At 38.8% G+C, this 13,897-nt stretch overlaps 1 protein-coding gene across 1 annotated transcript in view; it reads right to left on the reverse strand.

Moving 5' to 3' along the window:
* The window catches only part of PDZD8 (PDZ domain containing 8), a 124,083-nt gene that overhangs the window by 90,642 nt on the left and 19,544 nt on the right, over window positions 1-13,897 (reverse strand). Inside the window, exon 2 of the mRNA XM_065408069.1 lies at window positions 1,847-1,969. Within this exon, the coding sequence (XP_065264141.1) occupies window positions 1,847-1,969 (123 nt within the window). The remainder of the gene's footprint in view (window positions 1-1,846; window positions 1,970-13,897) is intronic.

Raw genomic sequence — 13,897 nt, forward strand, 5'->3', positions numbered from 1 at the left:
GGAACAGTTGATATGGGATTCAACTGATTAAGAATTAAAGGACAAGAATACAATTAATGCCAGAGCCAGTCAACATACTTTGTGGAAAATAGGTCTTGTCAAACAAATCTGATTTCATTCCAATGAGATTATAAATTTGGTTGGTAAATGTAATTGAGCAGATGTAAGAAGGCATTTTGTAAGGCACAATATTCTGATTTGAAAATTAGCATGATACAATATCAATAGAGCACACATTAAATGCATTATGAACTGGCTAACTGACAGATCTCAAAAAATAGCAATCACTAGGGAATTGTCATTGAATGGGGGTGACTTGGATTCATACTATGCCCAATGCTTTTCAACATTTTCATCACCAATCTGGAAGTAAAAATCACTGCTGATAAAATTTGCTGATGACACAAAGATTGGCAGATTGATAAATAACGATGTGGACAGAGCAGATATGCATAGCAATCTGGATTGCTTCGTAAACTGGGCCCATTCAAACAAAATGTATTTTCATGCAGCCAAATGCTAAGTTACACATCAAGGAACAAAGAATGAGATCATAACTAGAGAAATGGAGACCGTCTCCCAGAAAGCAGTAACTCTGAAAAGGATCATGGGGTCATACTAAACAAGCAACTCTACATCTCACTGTGAACACATGTTGTCAGAGGCAAAAAGGACTGATATCATCCTTGGATGAACAAACAGGAGAGTAGAAAGGTGATTTTTACCTCTGTATACGATATTGGTGAGACCAATACTGGAATACTGTATCCAGTGCCCACATTTGAAGAAGGATGTTGAAAAACTGGAGAAGGTATAAAAGAGCCACAAAATTGATTTGAAAACTGGAGAAAATGCCTTATAGGGAGAGACTTAAAGATATCAATCTGTTTAGTTTATGAAAAACAAGATTGAGAGCTGTCTTGATCAGAGCATATAAATACCTTCAGTGTGGATAAAATACCAGATACTAAAAGATTCTTTAATCTAGCAGAAAAGGGCATAACAAAAATCAATGTCTGGAAGCTGAAGACAGACAAATTCAAATGAGAAATCTGGTGCAAATTTCTAACAATGAGGGTAATTAACCACGGGGGGGAAAACTATCAAGGGAAGTGGCAGATTCTTTGTCTCTTGATGCCTTTAAATTAAGCCTAGATGCCTGGCTAAAATATATTTTCCCAAAAAACAAGTTATGCTTTAGTCTTCTTCTTTCGTACAGCTTGTATTGCCGCAGCAGTGAGCTGGTGAATGTTTTAGTGAAACACCAAAGTTATTGGGTTCAATACTGGGGAACTGGGTGAAATGTAATGGTCTGTGATATATAGGAGGTCAGACTAGATCATTTAATAGTCTCATCCAGCCTTAAATTTTATGAATTTGAGGGCATTTTCACAAAAACAAGTTTTACTTGCTTTAGACTTTTGTTTTTCAATGTTAAAATCACTTCCACAGCAACTAAATTATGAAGTCACCAATAAGCCTATGAACCTATGAATTCTTACTTGATGGGGGGTGTGGCGGGGGGGAAATAAGCAGTAGGAGCAGATTAACACTTAAGCAACCAAAAGCAAAGAGGAAGAAAAATTATCATTATACACAGATACACACATCTATATACACCCACAGAATCATCTAAAACAGCTTAGAGTGTTCTTTTCCATGTTTCAATTGATCATTAAGAGAATTTTTAATAAAAAAAAAGCTATATTATAGTACGAGTTCAACCAGGAGAGTGAAGCTGCAGTGTTCTTGTATCAAAACAGCTTTAGCAATAACATCATGTACTTGAAAACCACTAACAATTACTTAGTCCAGAAAGAGTGACAGAGCGGAGGATAGGACATACCTTGTACATTCTATTAAGGTAATTTTAAGTCGGCCTTCTGTCAATGGAAAATCTTGTATGTTGAGATCCCGATCTTCATATTCCTCAGGTGACATAACTTGAAATGGAAAAAATGGCTTGAACCTGATAAAAATAAATATAAAGTCTCACTTTTTCATAAACAGGACTATTTTACTAGTTCAAAATACATTAACAGAACTATCAGGCACAAAGAATGAAAGCAATATACTTACAGGGCCATTTTGGGGAGGGGGGGGGAAGGGGTTGTTTTTCTGTTTAAGACAATTAAGGACAGAAAATCTAATTTCTACAAGTCTTCCAGCCAAAAAAAAAAAAAAAAAAAAAAAGCGCCTCTGGAAGCTACTAAAAATTCTTCCATGCAAGAAGCTGAGGAGTATATAAACACAGCAAGAATGTAAACACTTTGTTTTCCCTGGAATAGATTATTTTGAATGCCATATCCCAGCGTGCCAGTAATTTTGAATAAAGGCGTTTATAAAAATAGTCTCTGAGCTGAAACTCTGTAGCTGTATAGTACGTTAAAGAAAAATCTTGTGCTATTATGATGTGTAAAGAAACTGTACTATAAGCTTTCAATTTACCTATATACTAGTATTTAGGTGATTAAGGACAAAAGAAAACTACAGACAAATATTTACATACCACAGTATAGGTTTTCATACAATAGAATAGGCATATGCATTATTAAACAAGACACTGTTAGTATTGTTATCCATGCTAGTACTTGGGTTCTTACAACACTGAAAGAACTTTTAGAGCATTATTTTGCTGAGAATGCAATATAAAAACTTTGAAAACATGAACTGCCTTCTTCAGTTTCTTATGTATAAATGTTGAATACCTTGATTGGCATTTTAATACTTCTTTACAGTCTCAAAAAATGATTTCCCTCATTTGCAGGGCATGGTCTGGTTTTGCACTGATTTTAGTTTAACCAGTGCATCTTGTGTTTTTGGACCAGGCCTAGGATTTACAGACGCCCATAAACTCTCATTTGATGGAGCATGACACCAGAGGAAGAAAACAGAAAAGCTCCCTTCTTCAGTTCACCAGCGAAGGCATCATTTTTTAAATTAAGAGGAGGTGGTAAGTAAATGCGGTGATGAAGATGTCAGCATTCCTAGAGCACAGTCTCAGCACCTCTCCCCACACTCAAAACACACAGCCTGCATGAAAGAAGGAAAAGTCTAGTTTTAACTATCTTAAAAATAAAGAAATCAAAAGGAAAAAAGTTATGACTGCAATATTCTGATAGAAATTTTAAACATAAAATTGAGGAAATTCAAAGGTATGTTTCAATAGCATCTTAAGAACCACATTGTACATACAGTATTGTGCTTTTAGAGACCATGATGATAGCTACCTTAGAAATAAAATTATATCTAAAATACACTGCTAAAGTTATCAGCTAGAGTGAGGCAAAATAGTATAAGTTCGAATTTCCTGACTGTTGAGAGTTTAAAAATATCAGTCATAATTTTGCATTAATGCAAGATGACATATAAAGAGCATTCCAAATTCTAGGAACTCCAATACAGTATGTACTGAAGTATGCAAAGCAGTTAAGGTTTTCTTTTCAAGTTGAATTTGAGTTCTATAGTACTTTGTAGATAATTTAGTTATCTGACAATATTCTTTTAATATGGAATTAGAATACAGAAGTACATTTAAAACCAACAAAGTTGTGAATTACAAAACAGCAGGCTCGGATTTCATTTTTCTTGCCTAATGGCTTCAACGTGCTTTTGGAAATAGATCCTTAAAGTCCTAGGCCAAAACAAGTTTGGATTATACTTCCGTTCCCACTGATATTAGCAGATTACAAATAAAAAAATTAAATTTGGAGTATTTAGTTACATGTAACTGCTTCTTTACAACATTCAATTTTCATAACCCAGCAATTACCATCTATTTAATGATAACTATCATCTATAGATTATAATCTATTAGATGTTTGTATGTTTACAAAATTAAATGTAAACCTCAATGTACTATTATTCCAAGTAGGGTTTAATTACTTGTTTGTTAGTTAACTGAGCAGTTTACAGACTGTTCAAGTATGAGATAACCCAACTACATTTATTAAGTAAAAATGTTTGGAAAGATTATTTCCTATTGGCAACTGAAAACATAACTTAAAAGCCTTATTACTTTAACTAGCAACGTTTAGCCACCTTGTGATCTTACTGTAAAATCCATACATGGGCCATCTATAATACAAGTATATGACAGGTTCACAGATGCCCAGTTCCTCCAGTTAGGGATAGGGACATCCTTTAGGCTCTCTCACTCATTCTTGCAGACAGTCCCTCACAACTAACCCCACTTAGGCCTGGTCCACACTACCCCCCCACTTCGGACTAAGGTACGCAAATTCAGCTACGTTAATAACGTAGCTGAATTCGAAGTACCTTAGTCCGAACTTACCGCGGGTCCAGACGTGGCAGGCAGGCTCCCCCGTCGATGCCGCGTACTCCTCTCGCTGAGCTGGAGTACCGGCGTCGACGGCGAGCATTTCCGGGGTCGATCCGGGATCGATTTATCGCGTCTAGACAAGACGCGATAAATCGATCCCAGAACATCGATTGCCTGCCGTCGGACCCGGAGGTAAGTGTAGACGTACCCTTAGTAGCAACATTCCAGCTAGTGAAGAGTGCTCCCTGCAGAGCTGTCATTGCTACTCCTTTGTTCCACTAAACAGGGTTGCTAAAGAACAATACCAGGTATTCCAATTCCCAGAAGCCAGGTTTACTCCTTCCATAATGGCCTTGCAAAACGTCAGCCTGGGAACACTCATGTTATGAAGCAAAATAAACTACAACATTAGTTTAATACAACATTTATACAGTAGTAGGAATAATCCAGCCACACTTAATGAACAAGTGGATTTATTTAAAATACTGTACTTAAGTATTACTTTAAAATACTAACTTACACTGGTGTTTTAGCAAAAAGGCCATTCTTCATTAAGGAGACAAGGTGGGTGAGGTACAGTAATATCTTTTATTGAACCAACTTCTGTTGGTGAAAGAGACAAGCTCTCTAGCTTACACAGAGCTGTTCTGCCAGTCTCCAATATCCTGGGACCAACACAGCTACAACACCGTCGCAAACGTTCTTCATTAAGCTAATTTAATGAGATTTAGCCAAGAGATCTGGGTTCTATTCCCAGCTCTGCAACAGATTGTGTATGACCTGTACAAGTCAAGGTCTCATTGTTCCAGTTTCTCCATATAAAAAGAGGGGACAATATTTTCCGTTTTCAGGAGTGTTGTGAATTTAGGGTAGGTCTACACTGGCACTTTGTCGGCAAAACTTTTGTCGTTCAGGGATGTTAAAAAAACCACACACACGAATGACAAAAGTTTTACCGACTAAAAGTGCCGGTGTGAACAGTGCTCCTGCCAACAAAGCTGCTGCCGCTCATGGGGGGTGAAAATTTTTGTCGGCGGGAGAGCTCTCTCATGCCGACAAACAGCAGCTACACTGCGCGGCTTTTAGCGGCACAGCCGTGTCCCTAAAAGCTGCACAGTGTAGCCATAGCCTTAAGTCAGGGGTCAGCAACCTTTGGCACACGGCCCATCAGGGTAATCCGCTGGCGAGACATTTTGTTTATGTTGACCGTCAGCAGGCACGGCCTCCCCGCAGCTCCCAGTGGCCGCGGTTCGCTGTTCCCAGCCAATGGGAGCTGCGGGAAGTGGTGCAGGCTGCAGGGATGTTGCTTCCCGCAGCTCCCATTGGCCGGGAACGGCGAACCGCGGCCACTGGGAGCTGCGGGGGGCTGTGCCTGCGGATGGTCAACGTAAACAAAATGTTTTGTGGCCCGCCAGCAGATTACCTTGATGGACTGCGTGCCGAAGGTTGCAGACCCCCGACTTAAGTCACTGGAGTTTGTAAACTGCTTTGCACGTCTATAATACTTTCAGAGGATTTCAACATCTACCATTATATTTAGTCCATCTTTAATACACAGAATGCCATTATACAGCACTTAAAGAAAAACTGTCCAAACATTTATCAGATATAAAACTAGGCCAATCAGCCAGAAACAGATGAAGGATGGCACATTCCTCCCTCTGTCCAGCAACATCCTGAAACAAACCCTTATGCGAAACCAAACCCTCACGTCACTCTCGGCCACTACAAGGAGCAACTGAGCTGGATTCCCATCAGGATTCTGTCCCAGGACCTGGCTTGAAGGTTCAGTCTTTCACATCAGCCTCTGGTTTGTACAGTTCTTATAAATTTGAGGCTCCAGCCCACTGCAGCTGCACATAAAGGAGTTCTTTCTGTGAGGTAGTAAGTTGACTTAAGAAGCCCACCAGTATTTCTATAATACTGTTAAATCTCAGCCAGTAACCAAAGGCCAAGTCCACACTATACACTTACATCAGTATAACAACTCAGGCATGTAAAAAATCCACATTCCTGATCGATGCAGTTATACCTCCTTAAACCCCAGTGTAAAAAGCACTATGTCGATGGGAGAGCTTCTCCCATCAACATAGCTACCATCTCTCGCGGAGGTGGATTATCTACGCTCACAAGAGAAGCTCTCTTGTCGGCATAGTAGTGTCCTCACTGAAGTGCTACTGTAACGATGTGGTTCTGGCGGGACCCAACTGAGAGTGCCAATTCAGGACTAATTGCTTAAACAGAGCAGTTACAGCCCAAGGCTGGGGTTTTTCCACCTCTAAGGCAAACCAAACCAGCCAGACTAAGAGGACTTTGGTCTCACCCCACTGGCTAACCACAAGTCACACAAGCAATTCCCTTAGACACACCAGTTTCCCAGTATCACCACCACTGCCACTTGTTATGGGGACAAATGGTTATGAAAACCAATACCCCATTAAAAGAAAAAAGGTTCTCCTGATCCCAAAGGATCAAGCCCCAGACCCAGGTCAATATACAAATCAGATCTTACCCACAAATCACGCTGTTGCCAATCCTTTAGAATCTAAAATCTAAAGGTTTATTCATAAAAGGAAAAAGATATAGATGAGAGCTAGAATTGGTTAAATGGAATCAATTACATACAGTAATGACAAAGTTCTTGGTTCAGGCTTGTAGCAGAGATAGAATAAACTGCAGGTTCAAATCAAGTCTCTGGAATACATCCCCAGCTGGGATGGGTCTGTGACGTTGTGCAGTCTATATGGTTTTATAAAAACATAATAAGAAGTGAATATAATATAACTGGAATAGTTTTATAAAAATATGATAAGTGAATATAATGTAACTGGAATATGCTTCATGCAAAAGGTCTCTTGTAAGGTATCATTACAAAGCTTATAATCTACTGAGTGTGATCATCCTATTTGTATAAATGTACCACTCTTGTATATAAAACTAGAAATATGAAATATAACTCTGAGGGCCTATTGTAATTATGCAAAGTGTGGGCCATTAATAGTGGTTTGGAATCTTGATGACTCCCATTAACCAGGACCATTGTCTGCAAATGGCTGTGTTTACCTGTTAGTCTTCCTGTATATGTGTGTGCTGGCAAGTGGGTAATGAAGTCTTGCAGTGACATGTGATCATGTCACCTGACCTGGAATCCATCTTTAACCTGGTGCTTTTCCAGTGGGGGGGGGGGGGTGGAAACCTAGAGGGACAAAGGGTTCCCGCCTTATGCAAAAGATATATAAAGGGGTGGAAGAGAACAAGAGGTGAGAGGAACCATCATGAAGAATCCCCTAGCTATCACCTGAGCTGCAACAAGAGCTGTACCAGGGGAAAGAATTGTGCCCAGGCCTGGAAGGTGTCCAGTCTGAGAAAAAGCTTACTGAAGCATCTCTGAGGGTGAGATTATCTGTATTCAGTTTGATTAAACATAGATTTGCGCATTTTATTTTATTTTGCTTGGTGACTTACTTTGTTCTGTCTGTTACTACTTGGAACCACTTAAATCCTACTTTCTGTATTTAATAAAATCACTTTTTATTCATTAACTCAGAGTATGTATTAATACCTGGGGGAGCAAACAACTGTGCATATCTCTCTATCAGTGTTATAGAGGGCCAACAATTTATGAGTTTGCCCTGCATAAGATTTATGCAGGGTAAAACGGATTTATTTGGGTTTAGACCCCATTGGGAGTTGGGCATCTGAGTGCTAAAGACGAGCACACTTTTGTGAGCTGTTTCCAGGTAAACTTGCAGCTTTGGGACAAGTGATTCAGACCCTGGGTCTGTGTTGGAGCAGACGGGAGTGTCTGGCTCAGCAAGACAGGGTGCTGGAGTCCTGAGCTGGCAGGGAAATCAGGAATAAAAGTAGTCTTGGTACATTAGGTGGCAGCTGCCAAGGGGGTTTCTGCGATCCAACCCGTCACAGGGTCATCAGTCCTTTGTTCAGAGCTTCAGTTTGTAGCAAAATTCCTCCAGAGGTATGAAGCAGGATTGAAGACCAAATGGAGATGAGGCATCAGCCTTATATAGTCTTTTCCAGGTGTAAGAAAACCTCTTTGTTCTTACTGTGGAAAATTACAGCAAAATGGAGTCTGGAGTCACTTGGGCCAGTTCCTGCATACTTTGCTGAGTTGCAAGGCGTATTTGCCTTCTCTCAATGGGTCAATTGTATAGCTGATGGTCCTTAATGGGCCATCAAGCAGGCTAGGCAGAGCTAACACCAACTTGTCTGGGATGCTTCCCAGAAGCATAGCATAAGTTTGAAATACAGACAGTATAGAGCCAATATTCATAACTTCAACTACAAAATTGATACACACATATAGACAGCATAATCATAACCAGCAAGCCATACCCTTGTCTTAGACACCTCATTTGACCCCCTTTATACAAGATTTGGTGCCACTGCAGGACTTTGGTTGCAACCATGTTCTATATGGTCCCAGATTATATCAATAACATCACAACTACAGCGGCACAGCTGCAGCGCTGAAAGTGTAGACCTGCCCAAAGACAGTTTCCATTTTGTTATATATGTCATGCAAGAATCAGATCATGGTGTGATAGTGGAGAGAATTTTACCAAAAAGCACTTGCAAGAAGTACCGTGTTTTTCTGAGTATTGCTGTGCCTTCTCACCATAGTTCCCAATGCCAATTTCCAATATATTTTTATTAGTTCATCTTGTAAGTCTTTCTATAATGCCATCAGCCTAGCCTGTTCAGCGAGACTTAAGTCACTCGTCAAAGTGAATACTCTGCTCCAATTTTTAAATGGGTCAGTTACATCTTAAAATAAAGGAGGCTCTTTTAAGTTAGCCTTATCATTAATTCCAGTTTACAAGTGTCCAAGATTGAAGGGCCTTCCCTTCTCCACTCCACTGCCTATTAATAAGTAGGCATTCGTCTAAATCCTTGTTCAATTGTTTCTTCAGAGAGACACTCCCATATTAGAGGTAGTAGATTTAACAGTTTCATCTCCTACTTTTTTCCATTATCTGAACCAGAGTTTCAGAGTCACTTGATCACAGGGGATTGATAAGTACTCGAGTGAATGTCTCATTGGCTGGTCATTTTACACTATTTTCTATCATCAGTTTGCTGAACAAACTTGTTCTCCGTCTACTCTTTCCTCTTAACCAAAGAGTAGTCACATGATGCCTTGAAAACAAAGCTTCTCTAGTGTTTCTTCACTGCATTCACCCCATAGCAGCCAGCTAGCATAACAGAAAACAGGCACACTGATAAAATATCACAAAGTTAGAGATTAGAGAACATACATTAGAGAACCAGAATTGTCAGGAATCCATGAAGTCCATCCTTTTTTTTTTTTTAATAGTGTGGATGCCCTTACTGCTTCTTTGTAATCTACAAAGGCAGTCCAATAAGGTTTTTTGTTTTTTTTGTGTGGTCTATTTGTTTTTTAATAGATTTCTGTTTAATATCAGAAATAGCATGGCTTGTCTTCCTGGTTTAGGAACTAGTGGGATAACATCACAAAATGATAATGAAAATTTAGCAGGTGAGCTGGGAAGACTGTCTAACTTTCTAAAACTTTGTTTTTGTTAACTATTTAACTCAAACTCCTGACACACTTGGGTAAAAGCTCACTTTGAGAATTCAAAAACCCCAGGCCCATCAATTTAAGATTTCTACTTCTCCAAGGAGACCTTTAGCAAAGCTATCACAAAGCTTCATGTTCCTGATATTTCTAAGGTTAAACTCCCTCCCAAACACTTACAAAAACCTTTCAGGTGGATAGATACATCATAAAGCAATAAAAAAGCCACACATTTTTCATTGCTGTGCAGGCCATCTTTAAACAGGCTTTATTTTGATTTAAATCAGTTATTTCTATTTTTTAAATCAACAATAAGAACAGTTTCTGTCCCACTTTCATAGATTCATATTCATAGATTCATAGATTCTAGAACTGGAAGGGACCTCGAGAGGTCATCGAGTCCAGTCCCCTGCCCACATGGCAGGACCAAATACTGTCTAGACCATCCCTGATAGACATTTATCTAACCTACTCTTAAATATCTCCAGAGATGGAGATTCCACAACCTCCCTAGGCAATTTATTCCATGTTTAACCACCCTGACAGTTAGGAACTTTTTCCTAATGTCCAACCTAGACCTCCCTTGCTGCAGTTTAAGCCCATTGCTTCTTGTTCTATCCTTAGAGGCTAAGGTGAACAAGTTTTCTCCCTCCTCCTTATGACACCCTTTTAGATACCTGAAAACTGCTATCATGTCCCCTCTCAGTCTTCTCTTTTCCAAACTAAACAAACCCAATTCTTTCAGTCTTCCTTCATAGGTCATGTTCTCAAGACCTTTAATCATTCTTGTTGCTCTTCTCTGGACCCTTTCCAATTTCTCCACATCTTTCTTGAAATGCAGTGCCCAGAAATGGACACAATACTCCAGTTGAGGCCTAACCAGAGCAGAGTAGAGCGGAAGAATGACTTCTCGTGTCTTGCTCACAACACACCTGTTAATACATCCCAGAATCATGTTTGCTTTTTTTGCAACAGCATCACACTGTTGACTCATATTTAGCTTGTGGTCCACTATAACCCCTAGATCCCTTTCTGCCGTACTCCTTCCTAGACAGTCTCTTCCCATTCTGTATGTGTGAAACTGATTTTTTCTTCCTAAGTGGAGCACTTTGCATTTGTCTTTGTTAAACTTCATCCTGTTTAACTCAGACCATTTCTCCAATTTGTCCAGATCATTTTGAATTATGACCCTGTCCTCCAAAGCAGTTGCAATCCCTCCCAGTTTGGTATCATCCGCAAACTTAATAAGCGTACTTTCTATGCCAATATCTAAGTCGTTAATGAAGATATTGAACAGAGCCGGTCCCAAAACAGACCCCTGCGGAACCCCACTCGTTATGCCTTTCCAGCAGGATTGGGAACCATTAATAACAACTCTCTGAGTACGGTTATCCAGCCAGTTATGCACCCACCTTATAGTAGCCCCATCTAAATTGTATTTGCCTAGTTTATCAATAAGAATATCATGCGAGACCGTATCAAATGCCTTACTAAAGTCTAGGTATACCACATCCACAGCTTCTCCCTTATCCACAAGACTCGTTATCCTATCGAAGAAAGCTATCAGATTGGTTTGACATGATTTGTTCTTTACAAATCCATGCTGGCTGTTCCCTATCACCTTTACCTTCAGTAACCCTTTAAGTATGTATATAGTTAAATTCTATCCCACAGTCAGTTTTTCCAAGCTGTACAGTTTCCTCAGTTCTTCATAACCCACTGCCTCCAAAAACTCTCTCATTATAGTAGTACTCCTTTGCACTCCTAAAAGCTGTCCTTTACAGCAGTGCTTCTCAACCAGTGGTACATGTATGCAGAGATCTTCCAGGGGGTGGTACATCAACTCATCTAGATATTTGCCTAGGTTTACAACAGGCTACATAAAAAGCACTGGCGGAGTCAGTACAAACTAAAATTTCATACAGAAAATGACTTGTTTATACTGTTCAACATACTAAAATGTAAGTACAATATTTCTATTCCAATTGATTTATTTTATAATCATATGGTAAAAATGAGAAAGTAAGCAATTTTGCAGTAATCGTGTGCTGTGACACTTGTGTGTTTTTTGCCTGATTTTGTACGCAACTAGATTTTAAGTAAGGTGAAACTTGGGGGTACTCAAGACAAATTACTTTCAGGAGTCTTGTCTGGAAAGGTTGAGAGCCACTGCTTTACAGTCTTTTCATTTTATTTATATTCTTTCTATACTATAGTGCCTACGTTTGTATTCAGCTAGTCAGCTGTAGCCCACGTAATATAGTGAATAGTGATCAATAACTTCCCCTTTTCCTTAATTTGGTTAAAGTAAGTTGAATAGTTTAACTGCCTTCTAAAACTGGCTATGCCCTCACCCTACAATACAGTAGAACCTCAGAGTTATGCACACCAGAGTTACAAACTGACTGGTACACCACACAGGTCATTTGGAACCCAAAGTACGCATCAGGCAGCAGCAGAGACAAAAAAACAAATATAGTACAGTACTGTGTTAAACGTAAACTACTAAAAAATAAAGGGAAAGTTTCAAAAAGATTTGACAAGGTAAGGAAACTGTTTCTGTGCTTGTTTCATTTATATTAAGATGGTTAAAAGCAGTATTTTTCTTCTGCATGGTAAAATTTCAAAGCTGTTTTAAGTCAATGTTCAGTTGTACGCTTTTGAAAGAACCATCATAATGATTTGTTCAGAATTATGAACAACCTCCATTCCCAAGGTGTTTGTAACTTTGAGGTTCCTCTGTACATAGAAAAATCATAAAACTACTTTCTCACCAAATCTTTGACAAAATACATGATGTGAAAGGCAGCACATCCCTGTATAACTCTAGTAGATGCAAGTTTTCTAACCGAATTTACTAACATTTAAGACTACCCTCTGGCTTACCATCCTACTTTAATACATGGTCAAAATTTATAAAACCATTCCGAAAGTGAAAGACAAAACCAAAAAACCTCTAAATGTCTCCACCACTACTTCAAACAATCTTTGTACACCACAAAGCAGTGACAGACATAAAAAGCCATTTCATTTTCCCTGTGAAGATTGCTTAACTATGGAGTCAACTAAAATGAATTTATGTTGGCGACTTCTCTGCAACTGTTCCCAATAATCAAATACTCCCTCTACAGAAAGAAGAAACTGAGTAACCCAATATCAGAACTAGGTTTTTAAAATTTTAGTGTTTGTAGTGCTGTTGTCTAAACAATGTGACTTTTTGCTTATCTGGAGCAACTATACAATGAATTTCAAACTCAAGTGACCAGTAAATCAGATAAACTTTTAAAGATACTCTGGTTAGTTATCTGTCCACAAAAAGCTTATCAACATTCCTCCACTAATAGAGCTGTTAACTTCCATCCATGCAAATAACTTCAGCACAAGTTAGAAATGTTCTACTTGAATTTCAAAAATTGCCTTACTAGTTAGAAAAAAATGGAGACATTTCAAATTAAGGTAAAAGAATGTACTAGTTGGCTAACCCATTCCATCAGCATCTCTGAGTAATCTTTGCAAGAGAAGAATGCAATATTTTTCTTTTTCAGTGTAAGTCAGTCCTTAAATAGCAACAGTGCATTTCAATCAAATACAGTAGGACAGAAAACAAGCAGCAAAAGTATGTTTTCACAACAGTAGGTCAGATGATGTCGTCAAAGAAATCTCGTTAATGAATACTTAAAGATATTACACTTAAAATAGCACAAGACTCAGTCCTTCTGTACATGAAGCCAAAAAAAGGAAGAGATAAATTTGTTTGAAATACTCTACCTAAAACTACTTAAGTTCCCTTTATGCTTAAGAATCCACACTCTCCATCCAGGGTTCTCGCATGAAGCCTTGAAGGATGGCAAATCCAGCACACTTGGTATTTTATCCCCACCTTTAACTCAAAGAAAACCCAAGCCAAAATATCTTATAAACTACCAAGGGGAAAAAAACAAGTTCTGTGCTTCTATAATGGGGGTATATAGACCACATAACCTTCTGCTCCCTCCTTTTCAAATTTTGGGAAAAGCCCTATCCATCTAACTGCAAAACAGCCTGAATTAATATTTAAT

The sequence above is a fragment of the Emys orbicularis genome, chromosome 7 (genome assembly GCF_028017835.1).
Source record: "Emys orbicularis isolate rEmyOrb1 chromosome 7, rEmyOrb1.hap1, whole genome shotgun sequence".
Lineage (NCBI taxonomy): Eukaryota > Metazoa > Chordata > Testudines > Emydidae > Emys > Emys orbicularis.